General features: G+C 43.7%; 1 protein-coding gene across 7 annotated transcripts in view; it reads left to right on the top strand.

The window, feature by feature from the left end:
• Positions 1–27,339, top strand: part of RALGAPA2 (Ral GTPase activating protein catalytic subunit alpha 2) — a 287,034-nt gene that overhangs the window by 156,690 nt on the left and 103,005 nt on the right. For 6 of the 7 annotated variants that reach the window (XM_081558721.1, XM_081558719.1, XM_081558720.1 and 3 more), the window contains 8 exons: positions 6,456–6,584; positions 7,648–7,706; positions 14,910–15,018; positions 17,111–17,221; positions 18,686–18,754; positions 19,013–19,150; positions 22,565–22,748; positions 26,060–26,831. In XM_081558721.1, the coding sequence (XP_081414847.1) occupies positions 6,456–6,584; positions 7,648–7,706; positions 14,910–15,018; positions 17,111–17,221; positions 18,686–18,754; positions 19,013–19,150; positions 22,565–22,748; positions 26,060–26,831 (1,571 nt within the window). Of the gene's footprint in view, positions 1–6,455; positions 6,585–7,647; positions 7,707–14,909; positions 15,019–17,110; positions 17,222–18,685; positions 18,755–19,012; positions 19,151–22,564; positions 22,749–26,056; positions 26,832–27,339 lie in introns of all 7 variants that reach the window. The other variant, XM_081558717.1, reaches the window with a different exon arrangement.

The raw sequence follows: 27,339 nt of genomic DNA, 5'->3' as shown, positions 1-27,339 counted from the left end.
ATACTAAAAAATTAGAAGCTAGTGGACTAAATGAGCATTAAGGGCTACGAAAAGAATTTATTTGTAACCTCAACATTTACCTCCTAATTCTGTTATTATTATGGCAAGGTATTAATGCCTTTGAGTGAATGCTCTTATCTGTTTTAGTTTAAAGGCTTTCACATCTGTATTCTGTACACATCTGTGTTCTGTACGGCTGTTACCAGTCCAGACCCATTTTTCCCCTCTTCAAATGGCTTCCCTGGTGTCTCAGATGGTAAAGTGTCTGCCTGCAATGCGGGAGACCTGAGTTCGATCCCTAGGTCAGGAAGATCCCCTGCAGAAGGAAATGGCAACCCACTCCAGTACCCTTGCCTGGAAAATCCAATGGACAGAGGAGCCCTCTAGGCTACAGTTCATGGGGTTGGAGAGAGTTGGACACGACTTCAATTCAAATGGTGTAAATAAATTAGTTTTAATGTTTGTCATGAACTGGTATTAAAATCAATGTGAGTATCCGGCTACCTAAGTTTTTTTTTGACACATTGTTACTTTTTCATTCTCCTTATTTCTTTTTCTCAGGGCAAATTCAAACTCCAGCCCTGGATTTTAAATTAAATTGTTTCTTAATACTTGGTATCACTGGTATTTCATGCTGGCACTTTCTCGCAATTTGTCTTACAGGGATAAATTAAAAAGCAAAGGGGAGGGAAGAGAGATGAGAGCAAAAGGAAAGAGTGAGTGGAAAGATGGAAGGAAAATGTTGAATTTAACTTTTTTTGGTAAAGATTATGACAACTTTTCATACTTATTTCTGAAAAAGATTATAGGATAATCATTCTCGAAGAATCTCCTAATTTATTTTTGATCATTCAAATCAGCATTGAAAAGTCTTTGGAAAAAAATTGAAAAACTTTCGAAAAAAATGCATTGGAAAAAGAGGATAGAGGAAGGAAAATCATACATTATTGAAATTTTATTTACTTGCTCTGAGAGTTTCCTGTGAAAATGCAGGTGCCCTTTCTAGTGATAATATCATGAATGGTGGTCATTCTCAGTGAAAATTGATCTTTTGGCTAGATGAGTTATTAAAATAGCCTTCCAAAACATTTTTTAAAGAGAGAGAAAATATGAGAGTGTGAATGAAAGAGTTACATTGCATAAAGAGACAGTACCTCTTCAAATTGCTTTGAATCACTGCAACTTATTAACAACAGCTAGGTAAGATGGTGACTCAGTTGATAAAGAATCCACATGCAATGCAGGAAACCTCCTGCAATTCAGGAGACACAGGTTCAATCCTTGGCTTGGGAAGGTCCCCTGAAGAAGGAAATGGCACCCCATTCCAGTATTCTTGCCTGGAAAATCTCATGGACAGAGGAGCTTGGTGGGCTACAGTCCATGGGGTAGCAAAGAGTTGGACACGACTTAGCGGCTAAACCACCACTACCACAGTCTTAGTTTAAACTTGAGGTTTAAAATCATAAGGGAACCAGTGAGAAGTGTTTGGATGGGGCGACAGCTGCTCAGTCAAAATCTTGAGTTAACACAAGTCAACTGTTCTCTCTGGAGGGCACAGAGGTAGAATGACACAATGTCTTGAATTTGCCTTATTGAAAGTAGAAACTTTTTTTAAAGTTTTTTTTTATTTTTAATGTGGGCCATTTTTTAAGCCTTTGTTGAATTTGTTACAGTATTGCTTCTGGTTTGGTGTTTTTGGCCACAAGGCATGTGGGGTCTTAACTCCCCGACCAGGAATCGAACCTGTACCCCCGATTTGGAAGGCAGATTCTTTTTTTTTTAACTAATTAATTTATTTCAATGGAGGCTAATTACTTTACAGTATTGTGGTGATTTTTGCCATACATTGACATGAATCAGCCATGGGTGTACATGTATCCCCTGGTCCCAAACCCCCCTCCCTATCCCATTCCTCTGGGTTGTCCCAGTGCACTGGCTTTGAGTGCCCTGTTTCATGCATCAAACTTGGACTGGTCATATATTTCACATATGGTAATATACCTGTTTCAATCTGTTCTCTCAAATCATCCCACCCTCGCCTTCTCCTACAGAGTCCAAAAGTCTGTTCTTTATATCTGTGTCTCTTTTGCTGTCTTGAATATAGGGTCGTCGTTAACATCTTTCTAAATTCCATATATATGCATTAACATACTGTATTTTTCTTTCTGACTTACTTCACTCTGCATAATAGGCTCCAGTTTCATCCACCTAATTAGAACTGATTCAGATGCATTCTTCTTAATAGCTGAGTAATATTCCATTGTGTATATGTACCACAACTTTCTTATCCATTTGTCTGCCAATGGACATCTAGGTTGCTTCCATGTCCTTCAGTTCAGTTCAGTTCAGTTTAGTTGCTTCCATGTCCTGGCTATTGTAAACAGTGCTGCGGTGAACATTGGGATACATGTGTCTCTGTCAGTTCTGGTTTCCTCGGTGTGTATGCCCAGCAGTGGGATTACTGGGTCATATGGCAGTTCTATTTCCAGTCTTTTAAGGAATCTCCACACTGTTCTCCATAGTGGCTGTACTAGTTTGCATTCCCACCAACAGTGTAAGAGGGTTCCCCTTTCTCCACACCCTCTCCAGCATTTATTGCTTGTAAACTTTTGGATAGCAGCCACTCTGACTGCGTGAGATGGTACCTCATTGTGGTTTTGATTTGCATTTCTCTGGTAATGAGTGATGTTGAGCATCTTTTCATGTGTTTGTTAGCCATCTGTATGTCTTCTTTGAAGAAATGTCTGTTTAGTTCTTTGACCCATTTTTTTGATTGGGTTGTTTATTTTTCTGGAATTGAGCTGCATGAGCATTTTTGAGGTTAATTGTCAGTTGCTTCATTTGCTATCATTTTCTCCCATTCTGAAGGCTTTCTTTTCACCTTGCTTATAGTTTCCTTTGTTGTACCGAAGTTTTTAAGTTTAATTAGGTCCCATTTGTTTATTTTTGCTTTTATTTCCATTACTCTGGGAGGTGGGTCCTAGAGGATCTTGCTCTGATATATGTCAGAGACTGTTCTGCCTATGTTTTCCTCTAGGAGTTTTATAGTTTCTGGTCTTACATTTAGATCTCTAATCCATTTAGAGTTTATTTTTGTGTATGGTGTTAGAAAGCGTTCTAGTCTCATTCTTTTGCAAGTCGTTGACCAGTTTCCCCAGCACCACTTGTTAAAGAGATTGTCTTTTCTCCATTGTGTATTCTTGCCTCCTTTGTCAAAGATAAGGCATCCATAGGTTCTTGGATTTATCTCTGGGCTTTCTGTATTCTCCATTGATCCATATTTTTGTCTTTGTGCCAGTACCATATTGTCTTGATGACTGTAGCTTTGTAGTATAGTCTGAGGTCAGGCAGGTTGATTCCTCCAGTTCCATTCTTCTTTCTCACAATTGTTTTGGCTATTCAAGGTTTTTTGTGTTTCCATACAAACTGAAATTATTTGTTCTAGTTCTATGAAAAATACCGTTGGTAGCTTGATAGGGAATTGCATTGAATCTATAGGTTGCTTTGGATAGTATACTCATTTTCACTATATTGAATTCTTCTGATCCGTGAACATGGTATATTTCTCCTTCTATTTGTGTCCTCTTTGATTTCTTTCATCAGTGTTTTATAGTTTTCTATATATAGGTATTTTGTTTCTTTAGGTAAATTTATTCCTAAGTATTTTATGCTTTTCATTGTAATGGTGGATGGGACTGTTTCCTTAATTTCTCTTTCTGTTTTCTCATTGTTAGTGTATAGTAATGCAAGGGATGTCTGTTTTAATTTTATAGCCTGTAACTTTACTATATTCGTTGATTCAGTTCAGTTCAGTTCAGTTCAGTTCAGTCGCTCAGTCGTGTCCGACTCTTTGCGACCCCATGAATCGCAGCACGCCAGGCCTCTCTGTCCATCACCAACTCCCGGAGTCTACCCAAACCCATGTCCATCGAGTCGGTGATGCCATCCAACCATCTCATCCTCTGTCGTCCCCTTCTCCTCCCGCCCCCAATCCTACCCAGCATTAGGGTCTTTTCCGATGAGTCAGCCCTTCGCATGAGGTGCCCAAAGTATTGGAGTTTCAGCTTCAACATCAGACCTTCCAATGAACACCCAGGATTGATCTCTTTTAGGATGGATTGATTGGATCTCCTTGCAGTCCAAGGGACTCTCAAGAGTCTTCTCCAACACCACAGTTCAAAAGCATCAATTCTTCGGCGCTCAGCTTTCTTCACCGTCCAACTCTCACATCCATACATGACCACTGGAAAAACCATAGCCTTGACTAGATGGACTTTTGTTGGCAAAAGCTAATTCGTTGATTAGCTTTAGTAATTTTCTGGTGGTGTCTTTAGGGTTTTCTATGTGAAGGATCATGTCATCTGCAAACAGTGAGAGTTTTACTTCTTCTTTTCCATATGGATTCCTTTTATTTCTTTTTCTTCTCTAATTGCTGTGGCTAAAAATTCCAAAACTATGTTGAATAGTAGTGGGAAGAGTGGGCACCCTGGTCTTGTTCCTGACTTTAGGGGAAATGCTTTCAGTTTTTCACCATTGAGGATAATGTTTGCTGTGGATTTATCATAATTTTGGCTTTTATTATGTTGAGGTATGTTCCTTTTATGTGTAAGGCAGTTTCTTAACCACTTGACCGCTAGGGAAGTCCCAAAGGTGGAAAGTTTTAAACAAATTTTAAATATTGAAGTGAAAAAATGAAAAAGAAATAAATGAGGCAAGAGTGGTAACATCTTGAGTCTAGGCGTTGGGTCCATGGATATCACATTTGCTCCACTTTTACATTTAGAAATTTTCTTAACATGAAAATAGAGAAAAGTAAGAGCAGCAAAGAGGCAGTACTGGAGGCAGGTGGCGTCTTACAGAGTCACAGGACCCCATGGTGAGGGTGAGCCTGTTGGGGTTAGATGCCTTCTGGACCCCAAGCAGGTATGGTGGACACGTCGTCAAGTCTACAGATGTGGACTCAGGAAGGAAGCCTGGGCTACAGAGAAGTGGTGGTGGAGAGTCAGCCACATGGAGGAGGCATTTAAAGCCTCAGGCCTGAATGTCCTGGAGAAGTGAGTGTAGATCTAGGAAGGGAGATGGCCGAGAACTGGGCTCAGCACCCCAGAGTCCAGATCCTGAGAAGCGAGGGGTTCGAGCACAGGGACTGTCAGGCCCCCTCTGCAACCCACTAAGGTGTCTGAGTGATGGAAGAGCTCTCCAGTGCACGGGAGCTGTTTGCCACATCCCCTGCCATGAGTGGTCAGGTGAGACCAGGCCTGGATGGTGACTGGTGGGTCTTGCCTTGTGGAGATCATGTAACAAGACGCTTTGAGCTCCCTGACCAACTTCAGCAAATCTGAACATTTTTCTGTTAGTCACATATAGATGGCTAACAAACACATGAAAAGATGCTCAACATCACTCATTATCTGAGAAATGCAAATCAAAACCACAATGAGGTACCATCTCATGCCGGTCAGAATGGCTGCTATCCAAAAGTTTACAAGCAATAAATGCTGGAGAGGGTGTGGAGAAAAGGGAACCCTCTTACACTGTTGGTGGGAATGCAAACTAGTACAGCCACTATGGAGAACAGTGTGGAGATTCCTTAAAAGACTGGAAATAGAACTGCCATATGACCCAGCAATCCCACTACTGGGCATACACACTGAGGAAACCAGAATTGAAAGAGACACGTGTACCCCAATGCTCATCGCAGCACTGTTCATAATAGCCAGGACATGGAAGCAACTTAGATGTCCATCTGCAGACAAGTGGATAAGGAAGCTGTGGTACATATACACAATGGAATATTACTCAGCCATTAAAAAGAATACATTTGAATCAGTTCTAATGAGATGGATGAAACTGGAGCCTATTATATAGAGTGAAGTAAGCCAGAAAGAAAAACACCAATACAGTATACTAACACATATATATGGAATTTGGAAAGATGATAACGATAACCCTATATGCGAGACAGATGTATAGAACAGTCTTTTGGACTCTGTGGGAGAGGGCGAGGGTGGGATGATTTGAGAGAATGGCATTGAAACATGTATATTATCATATGTGAAACGAATCGCCAGTCCAGGTTCGATGCATGAGACAGGGTGCTCAGGGCTGGTGCACTGGGATGACCCAGAGGGATGGGATGGGGAGGGAGGTGGAGGGGGGGGTTCAGGATGGGGAACACATGTATACCTGTGGCAGATTCATATCAATGTATGGCGAAACCACTACAATATTGTAAAGTAATTAGCCTCCAATTAAATAAATTTATATTAAAATAAAATAAAATCTTTGTATTTAAAACATGCAGTAAAACAGTAAACATATAGTGACTTCATCCCTGAGACCATTGTCCCAGCAGAGCTGTCTCGAAGTCATGAAAAAGTAAAACATGTTGTCACTCATCTAACGTTTCTAACAAAAAGGCCAGCGTGTGTCTCATTCCCCTTTCCTGTGTGCAGGCACCTCGTTTGGAAGCCCTCACCATTCTCGGCTCTCTGGTCTGCTTTCCGAACACCTACCGCGAGATTCCCCTGCGGCAGCCAGTGCCAGAAGTTGCTGAAGTTGCCACAGGAACGGAAGATGTCAAGGTACGTGATACCATGACGAAATCTCAGGTTAGCATCTTCTCACTCGAGCTGTGTGGTTCTGTGGTCCCCTCCATTATTATGCTCTGTGCTGCTCATCCCTGAAAGTTTTGCTCAGTCGTTTAGATGTATCAGTAGTTGTTTTTTTTAGAACACTAGTTTTGTGGGATTAAATGAGCTAGATGCAGAGTGTGCTGCAGTTGTAACTGATGGTTAGGTTCTGTGGGTATTTTTTCTTAGATCTGTTTATCATCCCTGTGGATGATAATTTTGTAATGAACCATCCTTTGTAATAATTTTATTAGTTTAATTAGGCTGCATTTGTGCATCAAATGACTTGATAAGAAATAACTGAAATATTCAATCCCATTATTGATCTGATTAAATACTACTAACATTTGAAGTTCTAAATTATTCCTTGGAGAATAAAGCTGATTTTTTTCCTCAGATGACTTTGGGGCAATCAAAGATGCTTTTCAAATCAATCAATCAATTTGTGTATCTATAGTACACATGAATAATATGTAATTCAGTGTACAGTATATAATCCAGTTAAAAAGAAAACTGAGTTTTTTTTTCCTATGCGTGTGTGCACGCTCAGTCACTTTAGTCATGTCCAACTTTTGGCGACCCCATGGACTACAGCCCGCCAGGCTCCTCTGTCCATGGGATTCTCCAGGAAAGAATACTGGAGTGGGTTGCCATGTCCTCCTCCAGGGGATCTTCCCGACCCAGGGATCAAAGCCGGATCTCTTGCACTGCAGGCAGAATCTTGACCTCTGAGACACCGGGGAAGCCCAGGAAGAATCATTTCCTCTGCTCAGTTTTGTTGTGCCCACAGAAACGCCCTTCGTTAGTGGGCGTTAGATCCTGGGGAGCCCCTCCCCCAGCTGAGACCACCATGCTGCTTCCCCAGGCCCTCTGTGTCCTTCCCTAGGTTTCCTTGATTGGGGGCTCCGCCCCATCAGTCCTTCAGTGGCCCCAGACTGCCTTAAAACATGGACAGAACATGTGGGAAGTCAACTACTAAGCAAGATTTTTATTTTTCTTCATTTTGTGTTTTTAGCACTACCTCATAAGTATTTTACTGAAGAATGCCGCAGAGGAACCAAGTGAGTGTGCAAGGTAAATGTTACATGAAAGGTGAACTCGTTCAGAATTTTAAGATACACATTCACATGAACTCAGTGTTAAAAAATACTGTCTTTTCACTTTACTTTTAGACTAAGAAGTACAGTAAGAATTATGTGGGGGGAGTCATTTATTACTTTTTTTAGGAGGTGCCATTATTAAGTGAAAAAGTGTAAAGTACAGAAGATTATGCCACCTGCTGTGTAATAAAAAGCAAGATTGTGAATATGTAGGTATATTCCCTGATATTTTTAACACGGAAGAAAATGGAAAGATAAACCAAAGCTTATAAAAACAATGCATGTGTAGGGTAGTGATTCTTACTCGGCAGCGGTTTTATACCGCGGGAGACATTCAGCAATGTCATTCACCAACATCATTCACCATCTGCTTGCCGATGATACTGAATTTATTTCCCTGGCTCCTTCTTCTAGCCCCTTATGTATTCAGGTTTACATATGAAACTGCTTGCTTGAACCTCAACTTGGATGTCCCAACACATCTAAACTGAACACAACCATAACTGAAGCCTTGAGTCTGCTGTCTTCACTAGAGCCTCACTGTCTCAGGCTTCATCTCAGTATTTGTCACCACCATCTGCCCAGTAGATTGGGAAAATCCTTCATTTCTCCTTTACCTGCTACATTCAAACCTTCAGCAAGTCTTGACAATACCATCTTTCCCTCTTTTCCTTTAGTATACAAAGGTAAATTTCTGTCAAGCTAAATGTGGACTAGAAATGTGAATAATATGGTCAGTCTTTCTCCAGTTCAGTTCAGTCTCTCAGTCATGTCCTACTCTTTGCAACCCCATGGATTACAGCATGCCAGGCTTCCCTGTCTATCACCAGCTCCCAGAGCTTACTCAAACTCATATCCATCGAGTCTGTAATGCCATCCAACCATCTCATCTTCTGTCGTCCTCTTCTCCTCCTGCCTTCTATCTTTCCCAGCATCAGGGTCTTTTCAAATGAGTCAGTTCTTCACATCAGGTGGCCAAACTATTGGAGCCTTAGCTTCAGCATCAGTCCTTCCAATGAATATTTAGGACTGATTTCCTTTAGGATTGACTGGCTGGATCTCCTTGCAGTCCAAGGGACTCTCAAGAGTCTTCTCCAACACCACAGTTCAAAAGCATCAATTGCTTCAGCACTCAGCTTTCTTTATAGTCCAACTCTCACATCCATACATGAGTACTGGAAAAACCATAGCTTTGACTAGATGGACTGTTGTTGGCAAAGTAACGACTCTGCTTTTTAACATGCTGTCTAGGTTGGTCATAGCTTGTCTTCCAAGGAGCAAGCGTCTTTTAATTTCATGGCTGCAGTCACCATCTGCAGTGATTTTGGAGCCCCCCAAAATGAAGTCTCTCACTGTTTCCATTGTTTCCCCATCTATTTGCCATGAAGTGATGGGACTGGATGCTGTGATCTTCGTTTTCTGAATGTTGAGTTTTAAGCCAACTTTTTCACTCTTCTCGTTCACTTTGATCAAGTGGCTCTTTAGTTCTTCTTTGGTTTCTGCCATGAGGGTGTTGTCATCTGCGTATCTGAGGTTATCGATATTTCTCCCAGTAATCTTGATTCCAGCTTGTGCTTCATCCAGCCTGGCATTTCAATTGACCTACTCTGCATATAAGTTAAATGAGCAGGATGATATATACAGCCTTGACGTACTCCTTTCCCGATTTGGAACCAGTCTGTTGTTCCATGTCTGATTCTAATTGTTGCTTCCTAACCTGCATACAGATTTCTCAGGAGGCAGGTTAGGTGGTCTGGTATTCCCATCTCTTTCAGAATTTTCCACAGTTTATTGTGATCCACACAGTCAAAGGTTTTGGCATAGTCAATAAAGCAGAAGTAGATGTTTTTCTGTAACTCTCTTGTTTTTTTGATGATCTGATGGATGTTGGCAATTGGATCTCTGGTTCCTCTGCCTTTTCTAAATCCAGCTTGAACATCTGGAAGTTCACAGTTCTTATACTGTTGAAGCCTGGCTTGGAGAATTTTGAGCATTACTTTGCTAGCATGTGAGATGAGTGCAATTGTGCGGTAGTTTAAATATTCTTTGGCATTGCTTTTCTTTGGGATTGGAATGAAAACTGACCTTTTCCAGTCCTTTGGCCACTGCTGAGTTTTCCATCTTTGCTGACATATTGAGTGCAGCACTTTCACAGAATCATCTTTTAGGATTTAAAATAGCTCAACTGGAATTCCTTCACCTCCATTAGCTTTGTTCGTAGTGATGCTTTCTAAGGCCCACTTGACTTCACATTCCAGGATGTCTGGCTCTAGGTGACTGATCACACCATCATGGCTATCTGGTCATGAAGATCTTTTTTGTATAGTTCTTCTGTGTATTCTTGCCTCCTCTTCTTAATATCTTCTGTTTCTGTTAGGTCCATACCATTTCTGTCCTTTATTGTGCCCATCTTTGCATGAAATATTCCCTTGGTATCTCTAATTTTCTTGAAGAGATCTCTAGTCTTTCCCATTCTATTGTTTTCCTCTATTTCTTTCTATTGATCACTGAGGAAAGCTTTCTTATCTCTCCTTGGTATTCTCTGGAACTCTGCATTCAAATGGGTGTATCTTTCCTTATCTCCTTTGCCTTTTGCTTCTCTTCTTTTCTCAGCTATTTGTAAGGCCTCCTCAGACAACCATTTTGCTTTTTGCATTTCTTTTTCTTGGGGATGGTCTTGATACCTGTCTACTGTACAATGTCATGAACCTCCGTCCATAGTTCTTCAGGCACTCTATCAGATCTAATCCCTTGAATCTATTTCTCACTTCCACTGTATAGTCATAAGGGATTTGATTTAGGTATACCTGAATGGTCTAGTGGTTTTCCCTACTTTCTTCAATTTAAGTCTGAATTTGGCAATAAAGAGTTCATGATCTGAGCCACAGTCAGCTCCCAGTCTTGTTTTTGATAACTGTATAGAGCTTCTCCATCTTTGGCTGCAAAGAAGATAATCAATCTGATTTTGGTGTTGGCCATCTGGTGATGTCCATGTGTAGAGTCTTTTCTTGTGTTGTTGGAAAAGGGTGTTTGCTATGACCAGTGTGTTCTCTTGGCAAAACTCTGTTACCCTTTGCCCTGCTTCATTTTGTACTTCAAGGCCAAATTTGCCTGTTACTCCAGGTATCTCTTGACTTACTACTTTTGCATTGTAGTCCCCTATAATGAAAAGGACAGAAATGGTATGGACCTAACAGACAGAAGCAGAAGATATGAAGAAGAGATGGCAAGAATACACAGAAGAACTGTACAAAAAAGATCTTCATGACCCAGATAATCACGATGGTGTGATCACTCACCTAGAGCCAGACATCCTGGAATGTGAAGTCAAGTGGGCCTTGAAAAGCATCACTATGAACAAAGCTAGTGGAGGTGATGGAATTCCAGTTGAGCTATTTCAAATCCTCAAAGGTGATGCTGTGAAAGTGCTGCACTCGATATGCCAGCAAATTTGGAAAACTCAGTAGTGGCCACAGGACTGGAAAAGGTCAGTTTTTGTTCCAATCCCAAAGAAAGGCAATGCCAAACAATGCTCAAACTACCGCACAATTGCACTCATCTCACATGCTAGTTAAGTAATGCTCAAAATTCTCTAAGCCAGGCTTCAGCAATATGTGAACCGTGAACTTCCAGATGTTCAAGCTGGTTTTAGAAAAGGCAGAGGAACCAGAGATCAAATTGCCAATATCCGCTGGATCATTGAAAAAGCAAGAGAGTTCCAGAAAAACATCTGTTTCTGCTTTATTGACTATGCCAAAGCCTTTGACTGTGTGGATCACAATAAACTATGGAAAATTCTGAAAGAGATGGGAATACCAGACCATCTGACCTGTGTCTTGAGAAACCTGTATGCAGGTCAGGAAGCAACAGTTAGAACTGGACGTGGAACGACAGACTGGTTCCAAATAGGAAAAGGAGTATGTCAAGGCTGTATATTGTCACCCTGCTTATTTAACTTATATGCAGAGTACATCATGAGAAACACTGAGCTGGAAGAAACACAAGCTGGAATCAAGATTGCCGGGAGAAATATCAATAACCTCAGATATGCGGATGCCACCACCCTTATGGCAGAGAGTGAAGAAGAGCTAAAGAGCCTCTTGATGAAGGTGAAGGAGGAGAGTGAAAAAGTTGGCTTAAAGCTCAACATTCAGAAAACTAAGATCATGGCATCTGGTCCCATCACTCCATGGGAAATAGATGGGGAAACAGTGGAAACAGTGTCAGACTTTATTTTTTTGGGCTCCAGAATCACTGTTGATGGTGACTGCAGCCATGAAATTAAGAGACGCTTACTCCTTGGAAGGAAGGTTATGGCCAACCTAGATGGCATATTTAAAAGCAGAGACATTACTTTGCCAACAAAAGTCCGTCTAGTCAAGGCTATGGTTTTTCCAGTGGTCATGTATGGATGTGAGAGTTGGACTATAAAGAATTGATGCAGAATTGATGCTTTTGAGCTGTGGTGTTGGAGAAGACTCTTGAGAGTCCCTTGGACTGCAACGAGATCCAATCAATCCATCCTAAAGTAGATCAATCCTGGGTGTTCATTGGAAGGTCTGATGTTGAAGCTGAAACTCCAATACTTTGGCCACCTCATGTAAAGGGTTGACTCATTGGAAAAGACCCTAATGCTGGGTAGGATTGGGGGCGGGAGGAGAAGGGGACGACAGAGGATGAGATGGTTGGATGGCATCACCGACTCGATGAACATGGGTTTGGGTAGACTCCGGGAGTTGGTGATGGACAGGGAGGCCTGGCATGCTGCAATTCATGGGGTCGCAAAGAGTCGGACACGACTGAGCGACTGAGCTGAACTGATAATGAAAAGGACATCTTTTTTGGGTGTTAGTTCTAGAAGATCTTGTAGGTCTTCATAGAACTATTCAACTTCAGCTTCTTCAGCATTACTGGTTGGGGCATAGACTTGGATTACTGTGATGTTGAATGGTTTACCTTGGAAACAAACAGAGATCATTCTGTCATTTTTGAGATTGCATCCAAGTACTGCATTTTGGACTGTTTTGTTGACTAATATGGCTACTCCATTTCTTCTAAGGGAATCTTGCCCACCGTAGTAGATATAATGGTCATCTGAGTTAAATTCATCCATTCCAGTCCATTTTAGTTCATTGATTCCTAAAATGTCGGTATTCACTCTTGCATTCTCCAGTCTTTCTTAGTTGTGTGTAAAAGAAATTAGGCAGTGAAATTAGAGCCATATAAGCATAGAGAAGGAAGCAGACTAAAAATATGAGCAAGATTTCAAATAAACAGAGGAGAATTAAGAGAGAATATAGTTGTAATTGTGGGTGGTAATAATTCAGAAAAGTTAAGAAGAATGGTAAGGAGTTTCATTATATAAACTGGAGTGGGATGAGATGGTTTGACAGCAAACAGCATTAAGAGAGTGTATTGGAATACAGATTGTGAATAAGATGATACTGCCGTTAGCTTAAAAAAAGTCTTGGTGGGCAAAACTTCACAATCAAAAAGGACATCCTCAGTATACAGAGAACATGAGGAGTCACTATGAATATAAAAGAATAGGAAGATGCTAAATGGGGATGTTAAATGATGAATCTCAAAGCAAGAAAAGATCAGAAAGAGCTGTTAAAAATGAGTGTGGCTTAGAACTCAAGGCAGGTGAGTGTCGCTTAGGTTATAAAACCATTTTACGGGTCACTATGTTCTCCATGGTGCAAGGCTAATAGTTACAGAGAAATGCAGGTGTTCCTAGAAATGAGAGATCTCTGCTCTTAGCAAATTACATTTAACAAGTAGGTTAATGGGTCATAAAAAAAAAAGAATACACACACACATACATATGTACACACATGCATGCAAAGGAAGAACAGCTCTTAAAATGGTAAAAATGTGATGTGGGGCATAATTCCAAGTTGTACAGATTGTAGGGAGTTGAACAATCAGAGTCTGAGTTAGGCCGAAGGAAGATAAAGAGGCTTGGGGTAGAATGTAGAATACCTAGGGAAGGCTGCAAAGTGAGATGCAAAGTACAGTTTCTAGACTGAGAATAGGTGTAGGAATTAGGCAAGAGGAGAAAGAAATGTAGACAGTTCTAGACAGTGAGGAAAGTGTGGAGCTCCTGTTTAATGCTGGCACCTGAGAAGCAAGAAAGGCCCAGCACACACCTTGTAACCAATGGAAAAGCACAGCTTTTACCCAGTGGTAGAAGGTGACATGTTTGTCAAAGGGTATTTTAATTCATTTGTTCTGAAGCACTTAGTCCATTCTGATCAGAAGAGGTGAGAAGCTAGTGAAGTGCAGTGGTTTTAAAACCTCAAAATAGATGAATTTTAATTGCTGAATTATTTTGTGCACAAAGGAGCACTCAGCATGCAGCGCCGGGCACTGTGTCCAATTTGATTGGCACTGGGTGTGGCCTCTTACTACAGACAGCAGCATACACACATTAGAGTAAGCTTCTGGTTCCAAGTAGAGGTTTGGAACCCCTTTTTGTTCAGAAAGTGAGCAGGTTGTAGGGGGGGTGGTTGGCACAAGCATTTAAATTTCATATATGTGCCTCAGGAAACATTAAGAGGAATATGACTTTTTGATCATTGTAAAAGATAGTAGGGCTTATCAATTCCAAAGAGAATTATTGTCCAATCTTGTTTATAATTGAGAAAGGTAATTTTTAAAGGACTATGCAACTTAAAGAATATAGTGTCTTAACACATTGTTTAAAAGAAGTAACAGGGAAACTTAACTTTGAAAGTTGTGCTCAGGTATTCTTCACAATGAAATACAGGATTTGTCTCCTGTTTGTGGTAGATATTGTGTATTTTATTGTATGGAAAGCAATTATAAACTCAATTTCCAAAAGTTTTCTAAGATTCATGTTTTTGATTCTTCCTCAAAAATATCCTGCAACCATAAAATGTGATACAAAAATTAGTGTCAGCACAAATAAGTGATACATGTGCTGTGACAATTCACAGAAAATACACTGTGTATTTCATTAAGTATTTAATTACTAACCAGAAAACCAGTCTTTTGAGGGTACCTTATCTTTTTTTCTCAAGAAGACCTTTGTTAATGTAGCTACAACTTTTGTGACTTTGTAAACAAGGTTTAAAATATCTCGTCATTGACAAATACCAAGAAAATGCATCTCTTCACAAGGGTTTTCTTCCTTTTCCGTCTTTTCCAAAAGGTGCATTGCCATCTGCTCCCTCGGGATCTGGATCTGTGAGGAGCTGGCACAGGGCACGAGCCACCCTCAGCTGCAAGAGGCCATCAACGTCATTGGTGTCACTTTGAAGGTACTGCCAGTTCATCGTGTGTATTTGACATCGAGTGTCTCAGATAGTCAACGTGTTGTAGGTTGAATTAGCACCATCCCTATTTCCCTCTATGTTACAGAGGGTTTTGATGCAAAAATTCTTTCTCTGAAAGCCACATGGAACATTCTCTGAGGGTCCCGGGCCGGGCTGCCAACGGCTGCTTCCCCCCTAGGTGGCTGCCTTCTGGCCATCTGCCGCCTGAGCTTTGGGGAAACTGGCCCAGGGCCGGCACGTTGTTGGCACCCGTGACCACGTGCTGATAAGAGGGTCAGGGATGTGTTTCATCCCCATGTCCCACCGCCCTCCGCCTGCTGGCGACACCATCCCCCTTGAAGGCCTCCATCGCCTTAGTGCCTGGCATCCTGGGCCCGCCGCCCAGAAGGAAACTGTCCCACTTGTCCATGCTCAGCTCAGCAGAGCACCCCTCAGTGGCTTCTCTCTGCTGTCTGCCCCCCGTCTCTCACGCCTCTCTGTCCTCTCAGCTTGTCTTGTCTGCTGTGTCCCTCACTTGGCCATCGTCACCTTGTCTGTCTCTGGCTGAGATGACAGAGCCATGCCTGCCTCGTGTTTCTACCATGTGACTTGCCCAGTGGGAGGCAACAGGACCGCCCTGGGGCCCACTCCCCCCACATTCCATTGTGCCCTCAGACTCCCCATGGGGCTGTGCGGGGCATTAGGAATATGATGGAGAACAAGATGCGGGAAGATAAACACACAGAAGAACGAGCAAACACACAGAAAGGATTGGCTCTTAGCCCTTACGCCGTATAGAAGTTTCAGTGGGGGAGGAAGAGGGAACAGAAGAGCTGGAGGGGGTGGGCTTGGTGGCCTCGTGGGGAGATGACATCTCTGGCTGTGACCTGCAAGACATGACAGCACCTGCCAAATGCAGACCTGGGGGCCGAGTGTCCTAGACAGAGCAAGGAGCAGGTGCAAAGGCCCTGGGGTGGAAATAAGCCAGAGTATCTGAGGAGTGGACAGAGGCCGTGAGGGTCAGGTGGCAGGAGGCCTGGGTGGCCAGAGGAGGCCACAGAGCCCCTTGGGGCCAAGTGCTCTCAACCAAGTTTCCTTGTGCCTGTCAAGAGAGGGCACTCAGTACTTGTTGTGCAGAAGCTGAACTGATCACCTTTCCCTTCTCATCCTGTGCTTCATCACTGAAGTGCTTGACTTCTCTGGTTATTTCTGTGGCCCTCTGGTCAGCTGATGTCTGCTTTGTTCAGCCAGACTCTCTTGGCGTGGAAGTAGCTGAGAGGCAAATCCAAAGGTCTCCCTGGACAGGACACAGATTTGGTGACAAGCCTTTCTGCTCTGGCTCATGGAGTGTGGCTGCAGTGTGGCCCAGGGTCTGACCAGGGAGGGAGCAGTAGGGGTCCTCGTACCTCCCACGCACCCCCACTCCATGGCCTTGCGGAAATTGCCCCTTCACTCTGCCATCTCCTGAGAGACTGAGATATCCAGAGAACTGTGGACACCTGCCAGACACAGAAAACAGACTCAATAATTGAATTTGCCATAAGTTTGAATTACGTCCTCCTAGTTCCACATTTTTTACATTTCTTAGAATGCTATCTGTGCAGGTTAAGTTTAATTTCATAGGATGGAAAGTCTTTTGATCAATCCTTGTTTCTCCAAGTGTAAAATGAAGATAACATCCACCTTACGGAGTTGTTAATGAAGAGTTATCAAGGTGAAAATGAGAAAAATTCTTGTAAGAGGTTCAGCACACCGGGGCTACTCAATAACGTACTACATTTCAATTTCCTCCAGTCGTCAAAACTATTGTTTGTGTGATCTGGATAAGACAGTTGAATTTATGATTTTAATTTCCAAATGATTAAACGTTCTGCAGAATGTTATGTAGATTAACACAACTCATGTAGACAGAAGGCAGTTAACAGGGTGGTGACCATGTACAAACTGGTGATAAGATACACTTTTCAGATATTTAATGCAGAACAAGGACATGGGTCCCCAGAGGGAACTGAAAAGAAATCCTTGTTGTGTCCTTCTTTAGGAATACCATACATGTGAAGTGAGGTTATTTAGTGTGGGGTTTTGTTTCCTTTTCTAGTTTCCTAACAAAATTGTGGCCCAGGTAGCCTGTGACGTGCTTCAGCTGCTAGTCTCCTACTGGGAAAAGCTTCAAATGTTTGAAACCTCCCTGCCTCGGAAAATTGCAGAAGTAAGTCTTTTTTTCCGCCATAATGCTCAAACATCAGCGTTTCCTCTTTTTATTACATTTGATATTTAATGAATTCTAGATACTCCAATAATTGTTGGAGCACCGACTGTTAAACTGCCATGTGAGTCACCCATTTTCAGAGCAAATTACGCTGGCCCTTCTCAGCTGCGATTTCAGGCACCGAGTAAGAAGCCACCAGTGTTCCAGGGCAGGCTCACACTTGGGGAGTTTGAAAGGCAGACACGACCACAACAAAAAGACCTTTTGTCGACTGGGCTTCATTCATCCAGAGTAATTTGGATGGTGCCAACGAGGAGTAGGCAGCTGGTCGTGATGCCCTGTGTGTGGGGGCTGGGGGAGGGGGGCTTTCCCAGAGCGAAGGCCTGGGCTGTGCGTTCTGCCACCAGCATGATTGCCCAGCTGTAATGAGCTTACCACTGTCGTACCCTTGGGGTTGGGTTGGGGAAGTGGGTCATTGGTGGAGGAGAGGGACAGAAGGAACAGGAAGAACACCTTCAACGATGACAGCCTGGAGGTCAGTGGCATAAGAGGGTGCTATCTTGTAGGAAGTAGGTACCGTCACCCTGCAGGAGCTGGGTGCTAAGCCTCCTCCCTTTTTTAAACAAGCCCTTGTTCCATACACATCCAGTGGAGAGAGAGGAAGTAAGGTGATTTACTTTTTCTCAACCCTGAACAAATGTCACCCACGAGGTCACTTTGTTCTCTCAGATACATCAGAAATCACAAGTGATCTTCAACCTCAGGGGACCCAGAGTGAAACAGAGCTTTGGATTTTAGGAATGTGAGATGCTGCCATATGTAAAGTTGGGCTTTAGAACAACCGTGTAATTTATCACCTAAACGGGGATGCCTTTGAGAATGAAATAGCCATGCTACCATGGCTGAGCTGGTAAAGAATCAGCCTGCAAGTCGGAAGACCTGGGTTCGATCCCTGGGTTGGGAAGATCCCCTGGAGAAGGGAAGGGCTACCCACTCTAGTGTTCTGGCCTGGAGAATCCCATGGACTGTATAGTCCATGGAATCGCAAAGAGTTGGACACAACTGACTTTCACTCACTCACCTCGCCACTGCAGGTCAGTGGAGACCTGGGATGTGTTATAAGAAAAGCAAATGGGCACATGTTCATAATTACCTTTGGAAGTATTTATTGCTTTCATCATGAGAAGGGTGGAGGCTGATGCTGGAAATGGTGTGACCACGACAGAACCACTCCTTCCTCTGGGCCCTGATCTCCCCACCAGCAGAGGGGAGACAATTGGGGCCATCACCCTCTCTGGTCTTCAGGTCATGCAGGTCACCGAGGTGACTCTTGGCCTGTGTGACCTTCCTCCAGGAGCTGGCCCCCTGGCTGGGTGTGGTGGCAAGGCCATCCTGAACCTCTTACCTGGTGGCTCCCTGGACCGTACTGTGGTCTCTCTGATTGGGAATTTGTCTTCTCTGCAGATCCTCGTGGCCACAATTGCTTTTCTGTTACCAAGTGCAGAGTACTCCTCGGTGGAGACAGACAAGAAGGTAAGTGGCCCATCCACTAGGTTCTCCCCAAAATTTGGTTTTTTAAAGATGTGACTCAGGTGGCAGATGCTGTCACACTCAGGGCTTTATAACCTCCCCTGTTCGGACCGGCCCTGGCCTCTCTCTGTGAAAGCCTCCTTCACCCCTGTGTCCCTGAAGAATGGCCATGGTGCTGGAAGGTTCTGTTTCCTGTAACAACACACAGTGGTGGAGTCTGCGAGGCTGCAGGCTGAGGCTCTCATCTGCTTCCTCCTCCAGTTCCTCGTGTCCCTGTTGCTCTGCCTCCTGGACTGGTGCATGGCGCTGCCGGCGGGCACCCTCCTCCACCCCGTGTCCACGGCAGCCCTGGACGAGCAGCCCCCGGCCCGGGCCCCCTTGCTGGATTACATCTACAGGGTGAGTCCCCCCGCCACCCTGGGCCTTGGGGTACCAGGTGCGAACTGGAGCCTCAGACAATCCTCCAAACAGGTTGCTGTTGTTCAGTTGCTTAGTCGTGTCCGACTCTTGGCAACCCCATGGACTGCAGCACGCCAGGCTTCCCTGTCCTTCACCAACTCCTGGAGTTTGCTCAAACTCATGTCTATCAAGTTGGTGATGCCATCCTACCATCTCATCCTCTGTTGTCCCCTTCTCCTCCTGCTTTCAGTCTTTCCCAGCATCAGGGTCTTTACTAATGAGTTGGCTCTTCTTAGGCATTCCTGTATTTATTTGTGCCCTTTGGACAAGGATTTATGGGGGTTCAACATTTTAAAAGAAATGAGTGACTTCAGGAGTATCCACAGAATAATTATAATTATAGAGAAGCCATGATTACCTGGGCTTCCCTGGTGACTCAGACAGTAAAGAATCCGCCTGCAGTGCAGGAGACTTGGATTCGATCCCTGGGTCAGGAAGATTCCCTGGAGGAAGGCATGGCTACTTGCTCCAGTATTCTTGCCTGGAGAATCCCATGGACAGAGGAGCCTGGTGGGCTACAGTCCATAGGGTCGCAAAGAGTCGAACACAACTGAAACACCTTAGCAGACAGGCAGTGATTACCCCAGGCACGATGCAGCCATTTTACCTGACTGTCACCGTTAAACAACTGCAGTTTGCTCAGACTCCCCCAGTGTTTATGGAACATGGTCCATACCTGCTTCGTTTCGAAAAGAATCTTTATTGTAGGAACATCTACAGCCTTAGTTGGCCAAAATCTCTTTATCAGAGGAAAAAAAAGTACAAGGATCCCAGTCTTCTCTTTGCTTTCAAAGATCTTCAGAAATAAATTAAGGCAATACAGTATATTACATCAAATTAATCAGCATCATCATTTTTATAATACCTAAGACATTGGAATTTCACCCCCTACCACTGACTAGGTGTGGTGTTTACTCTGGACCCTTAGTACTATCCTTCTAAACAGGCCTTACAGCTCTCCCTATGGAAGCCTTATCTATCCATCGGTCTATTATATCCATCCATGTATTACTTGTGTGTCCATTGAATAGGGCTCCCCAGGTGGTGCTAATGGTAAAGAACTCGCCTACCAATGCAGGGGACCTAAGAGATACAGGTTCAATCCCTGGATCAGGAAGATCCCCTGGAGGAGGGTATGGCAACCCACTCCAGCATTCTATGCCTGGAGAATCCCGTGGACAGAGGAGCCTGGCAGGCCACAGTCCATGGGGTCCCAGTCCATGGGGTCCACAAAAGTTGGACACGACTGAAATGACTTAGCACACATGCACACAAACCATTGAATAACTACTGTGAGGTAGGGGCAATTCCTTTGCTTGTTTTTGTAGTAATAAAACTTAAAAATAATTTAAAAAAATTTCTAGGCATTTCCCTGGCAGTCCAGTGGTTAAGACTTTGCCTCTCAATGCGGGGGGTACAGGTTCAATCCCTGTTCTGGGGAGCTAAGAGGCCTCCTGCCTTAGGGGCCAAAGAAACAAACAAACCCATAAAACAGCAATATAACAATTCAATAAAGACTTTTTTTAAAATGGCCCACATCAAAAAATGAAAAAGATTTTTTAAGGCATTAACGGATTGCTTTGTTGCCTTATTTTAAAATGCATTCAGTTAAAACCGAAAAAGCCACTTAACCATGGTTGAAACACTACTAAAAAAGTATTTTGTACTTTTAAACGGTTTCTTGAATGGTCAAAGATTTTAGTAACTATGTTCAGATGAAGCAGATATTTCTGACATCACTGTGACTTATAAACCTAGATGAGGCTTGGCTTAAGCCACTAAAGTAGCTGCAGTCATTTAAATTCATGTCTAGCATTTCTTTTCTTAAAACGTCTCTCTTGCTTCACCAACATAAAAATCACTTTATAGTTAACATGATACATAAATTTACTGGATAATCCTTTTTTTTTTTTTAAAGGCAACTTTTTCCACTAAAGTATCCCATGCATCCAAAAAACTGCATCCATCAATCCTAAGTGAATTTTGGAGTTTCACCAAGTGGGCACACCTGTGAAACGGGCTCCCAACTCTAGAAACGGAGCATCCTGGCATTCCAGGAGCCCCCGTGTGTGTAGCCCCCACACAGACCCAGGGGTGACCACTGTCTTGTCATAGCAGACACTTGGTTTTGGCTGTTGGACTTTATACTGTATAGAATCACCCAGTGTGTCCTTCTGGTTTGCATACGTATGCCTTTCTGTTGGATGCACACCTAGCGGTGGAGTTGCTGGAATGCGTGTGTTGTGCGTTAGGAGTGAACACGCAGTAATTTTCCAGGGTGACTGTGCTGAGAACTGCAGCTACTCCACACTCTGGCTGACACTTCGTCTCTGCTAGGTAGGCAGTGGTATTATGTTGTGGTTTTATTAATCATTTGTATTTCTTAACATTTATGGCATCTAATAGAAATTAGCTCTTTCGATGACAGAAGCTCAAATTTTTTATAGTAACGAGGGAGCTACCCTCATTTTCCTGTACTGCTCTTTCGCTAGGAAGAGGGCATATCTGGGTGGCTGTCCCCTGCTGTTCTTGGTCCTTTGTAGCCATGGGTGAAAGTTGCATTTACTGCCAGCCTCCTCCAGTCCCCAGGAGGCAACACAGTTGGAAGGAACTGAATCAAGACACATCCAGCCCGACCTCAGAGCTCGTCATCTAAAAGCAATCTTTCCTTAGTTTTTAAAAGCATCACCTTCATCTTCTTAAAACTCAGTTTTTTACATTTATGGTCAGAAAGGAAACTTTAGTACAGGGATTAGCTCACCTATACACATTGACATCCTCAAGACAGTTGTGGGCACGGCATCAGCTTCGATCATTGGCAGTTTGAAAACAGCCAGTGAGCTTTCAGGAAACTCATCTTGAGAAAGTAAGGATACTTTTAGAATTTGTGTTAGATTTACTTCATCAGTTATAGCTTTTAAAAAGCCTATCAGATTGGCCCTTCCAAGTCCTAGTGTCATGAGTTACACAAATTTAAATCCATGAAGGTTTATGCACTAGGTCAGTGGTTTCTGCTGATTGCCACTGTGGGTGGTGGGGCACCTGTGGCCCATCGCACAGCTCATCCTCACCTCTCTTGTGTCTCCATGGACGGGAGCAGCACCAGGCGTGTGCAACCACATAGAGTGCCAAAAAGCATGCTTGCTGACTTTTGCTTTCCTTTTGCCATCGATACAACAGGAGCGAGATAAGCATGTTCATAGCAGGAAGGTGTTTTAGGACGGAAAGGATTTGATGTTCTCAGGAATTATCAAGCAGGAATCCTGCCTCCCAGGGGCTGCTGTCGTTTGACAGCCCGTCAGGGGGCAGGCGGTGGGTGGCATTCCCAGCACACGCTCCCTCCTGTGCATGCAGGTTCTGCACTGCTGCGTCTGTGGCTCAAGCACGTACAACCAGCAGAGCCGCTACACCTTGACCCTGGCGGACCTGTCGTCCTCGGATTATGACCCCTTCCTGCCGCTGGCGAACGTGAAGAATTCTGAGCCGGTCCAATTTCATTCATCAGCAGAACTGGGCAACCTGCTCACTGTTGAAGAGGGTAAGGCTCTTCAGGCTATTCATTGCTGTGGGCAGCAGAAGGGAAAATGGTAGCCGTTGGTGAATACTCGCTGTGTTATTTTCTAAGAAGCTAGTGGTTGCCGTTGGGTTTCTGCAGTGCTCTGATACCAAGTCCTTCCTCCCTCGTTTCCTCTTTCTCTGTCCTTCCCTTTCTTCTCCCATCTGAGTTGAGTTTTATACGCTCGAGGACCTGTGGGAGGCACAAGTCCCCACATACAGTCCACTTTCTGTCCCCAAGGAGTTTTTCATCTCATGGGGAGATGGGATTCAGGCAGAAGGACTCATTGTGTGTGGCCTGGGAGCCCTGTAGGGGTTTCCCATGGAGAAGCGCCTAAGTCAGACTTGGGAGGAAGGGCAGCCTTTGCGAGGAGCTGGTAGAGAGGGACCAAGCTGGGCATCACCAAGAGAGACGGAAGCAGGCTGGTTCTGCTCCCAGCAGAGGGCCTGTCGTAGATGTGGGTGAGGTCAGGACATAGGCTGTGCATGTCCTCCTCCACCAAGCTTCTCCCCAAAATGACGGGAGCCCATCTCTAGGCCTTGGAATATAGTCAGAATGTGGGGGGTGTCATCTGTATGTGTCATCTGTATGTCATCTGTATGTTGCATAGAATCGTGCACACACACACACACACACACACACAATTGAGTTCACTGTGAAACTAGTGAACTCTGAATAGTGATTCACGGTCTTAGTGACCATGATGCCGATGTTGTCCTGTTGCCGCTCAAGATGTTTACCATTCGGGTGAAAGATGTTTGAAATTTCTCTGTGTTATTTCTTACAAGTAAAGGTGAATCTTCAGTAGTCTCAAAAAGTAAAAGTTAAAAACAAAATGTGGATGTAGAGCGTTAGATCATCCATGATAATTTTATGGACCTTGCAAGTTAAAAACCTAGGGCTGAGAACGAACCTTGAAGGTAAAAACATCCTCCAAGAAAAAAGAGTGAGGGCAGGGTGAGGGAAATGGACAAAGAACCATTCAGTGTCATTAATTAATCATTTATAACCAAACTGTTTCTAGTCAGACAATGTTTCTGATAAGCAATATTATATTTTTGTCTATCATTTTAAAATGATTCTTTCATAGACCATTACCCACATTTGATGTAATGACTACTTTCAAATAGAGTTACAAGCAAGAGATCCATCCATCTACAGCCGAAGTGGCTGTTGGCCCGGCTCGAAGAGGAGCCATCAGTGGTTCAACACCTGCTCACTCTTCTCATCTTTAATAACTAATTGCTTAAAAAGAAGAGAAGGGAGGAGCTTTAAAAAAAAGAAAGAAAGAAAGAAAGTTAAAGGACTATCTAAAATTACTGCTTTTATATTTCCTCTCTAAATTTAGAAAAATGAAATAAATATATGGAATATGATTTTGCATAGCCTGCAGAAGTCACAAGCTTGTTTCTTCACTAATGGGGTCTAGATTTCCTCTTGATTTTTCAGGGCAGCCCGGGGCAGTTGATGCAGGTGAAGTCTGCCAGGGAGAAACAGTTCTTATTCCACGAATATTCTCTTTCCTTACTTTTTGGTACCAAAGATATTTGGGGTGTGTCATTGTTTATGACAAGTAATGTGACTCCAGGTTAATTTCCCCTTGTAGAATTCAAGCATGTTCATTAACATATAGATCCGTATTTATCTCAGATTATAAGTACGGCCTACGTAAGTAGAAGTAGAGAGGGTTGCTTTTCCAGTTGTTTTCTGCTGTAGGTCTGGTTCCAGTCGGACCTTTCTTGTTAGTGTCGAAGCCTGTGCTTCCGTGTCATCATCATGCAGTGTCTTACATTATGGACTCCTGAGCCCCCAGCTGGCCGCAGCTCTGCTGTAGAGGCATTAACATTTCTGATGGGGTGTGTATTCATATGGGATGATAAGTATGAATAAAAAGCATCTGTAACTTTTGAAAAAGTTAATAAATATGTATACAAAAGCAGAGGCATTCATCACTGTGATTCTAAGGGAATGAGTTGAGATGTTGTAAATTTCTCAGCTGTATGGAAATCGTCCACACGTCAGAGGGTCCAGAAGAAACATTTCATCTCAGAGACACATGCAGATGACCTCCTCTGCTTCTAAGAAACTTGGGGTTTTAAATGAAATTTTATTTTGCAGTGTTGAATACAGGTGATTTCTTGTCCACTCCCCCCAAAAATTAAGAAGTTTGAAAGAAGTTAGGACGATCTCCGTCATCATGAACAATTTCCCAGATGCTAGGATTTGATTGTTTCTAGGATTTTTGCATCATAAAATTGATGTTTTATAAATAAGTCCCTTAGGTTTCTAATGTCTAAGGGGGAGGATGTTTAGCACACGAAAGCATCTTTGTACTTAGTGATAACTTTTAATATTTGGTTTTTCATGTCATGAATTTAAAAACCTAGTATTTCTTAAGTATTTATTAAGCCTTTAAGCCCAAATTAGAAAACTTAGTTTATTTAAATATCTAGTGATTTTTTTAATTAAAAGTTTTCATTTTGATCTGTTCTTAGATTGACACACAGTTCTTTTGTAAACGTGGTGGATTAAGATTTCTGTAACTGCTTGGAGGCTTCAGTAATTGTTTCAGCCCTTATTTGTGGATTTTGCCTGCTTCCCCATCATATCGCAAGCATTTCACACAGCCCCCTTGATTGCTATTGTCAAAGTCCTTCTATACATCTGAAGTCTTAAACATTTTATAAATTAGTTGCTCCTGGGCATTTAATCAACTACAAATTCAGTGAAAGCTTTCTAAGTAATTCCATGAATTATTAATATATCAGATTCTGTTAAATATTTAAAATGCCCTAACAACAAAACATAAATAGTCACAATAATCCTAAAGCAAATTGCTTCAAATATATGTAAGCCATCCCGGGCTTGATTCATCCTCTTATCGGTGTCTCCCTTGACCCAACAAAGGGAGCGAGGCCACCTCCCCAGCCTTGGTCCCCAGCCCTCCAAGCGGCCCTGCTCTCCAAGGGCAGATGTCTACCTCCCCGAGCTCTTAGAGCCGTCAGTGCTAAAGGATCTGTCTCTGGTTTATAGCTGTACCTGCACATTTTCAAATGTCCCTTTCAGAATGAGACGTTCCTATAAATTGGTTCTTTTAGCCATCTATTTAAATTGTGCTTGTAAATTCAAATAGAGTTAATGTCCAAAGAAGAAAAACAAGTGGAAAAAAAAAATCCCCAGATTAAAAAAAAAAAAAGCTTCCTCCTTGCTGGGGATGGGTTGCGGTCCAGTGGTGGCCCCTTCTCACCTTCCTTCTCCGCTGTGTCCCCGTGTCCCCGTCTCGCTGTCAGCAGAGAGGAGGAGAAGGAGCCTGGGGCTGATCCCGCTGACCGCGCGCATGGTGATGGCGCACCTGGTCAACCATCTGGGACACTTCCCGCTCTGCGGGGGCCCCGCCGTGCTGCACAGCCTGGTGGGCGAGCACCACGACAACGTGCACGCCGATGCCGCCGAGCTCTCCCCAGACGTGTTCAGGAGCCCCAGCCTGCAGCTGTTTGTGTTCAACGACAGCACCCTCATCTCCTACCTGCAGACGCCTGCGACGGGTCCTGCCAGTGGGTCGCCGGCGGGCACCCCCTCGGATGTGAGAGTGATCGTGAGGGACATCTCAGGGAAGTACTCGTGGGACGGGAAGGTGCTCTACGGACCCCTGGAAGGCTGCTTAGCCCCCAAGGGCAGAAGCCCCTCGTTTCTCATCTCGGGCTGGCGTCCCCCAGCCTCTGGACCTCAGAGGGCTCCTTCTCAGACTGAGGAGGGAGAGGATGTCCTCGACAAATTACTTGAAAATCTTGGCCACACGAGTCCTGAATGCCTTTTGCCATCCCAGCTCTGCCTGAATGAGCCTTCCCCACCCCCTTGTGGCATGAACTGGGATCAGGAGAAGGAGATCACCAAGGTCCTGCTGCGCCAGAGCGCACAGGAAGACGAATATGTCCAGAGGTGCGACTCGGACATGGCCATGAGGGTCGCCAGCCAGGAGCCGCCGTCCCCAGTGGAGCCCCGGGGAGCCTTCTACTTCTGTAGGCTGCTGCTCGATGACTTGGGAATGAATTCTTGGGACAGAAGGTAATAACCCTCTCTAGACCTTCAATTGTGTTGTCGTTTTTTGTGTGTGCGACGGTTCTTCTTATCAGTTTGGGGTTTGGGAAAAAAAGAACAGAGATGGAGATTTTTCTCTATTTCAGCATAAATAGCTGGAGGAGGGCGTGCCTACCCACTCCAGTATTCTCACCTGGAGAATCCCATGGACAGAGGAGCCTGGTGGGTTACAGGCCATAGGGTCACAGAGAGTCACATATGACTGAAGCAACTTAGCACACACACGCAGCTTATTTTCTGCTGCTAAAAGTGAAAGTCACTCAGTCGTGTCCAACGCTTTGCGACCCCATGGACTATACAGTCCATGGAATTCTCTAGGCCAGAATACTGCCGTGGATAGCCTATCCTTTCTCCAGCAGATATCCCCAACCCAGGAATCGAACCGGGGTCTCCTGCATTGCAGGCGGATTCTTTACCGGCTGAGCTACCAGGGAAGACTGTAAATTAAAGCTAAAAACAAAACTAATTGTGCTCT

The sequence above is a fragment of the Giraffa tippelskirchi genome, chromosome 13 (genome assembly GCF_054371585.1).
Source record: "Giraffa tippelskirchi isolate mGirTip1 chromosome 13, T2T-mGirTip1v1.2.pri, whole genome shotgun sequence".
Classification (NCBI taxonomy): domain Eukaryota; kingdom Metazoa; phylum Chordata; class Mammalia; order Artiodactyla; family Giraffidae; genus Giraffa; species Giraffa tippelskirchi.
Note: the sequence above shows the minus strand (reverse complement) of the source record. Positions and strands in the feature narration are given on the sequence as shown.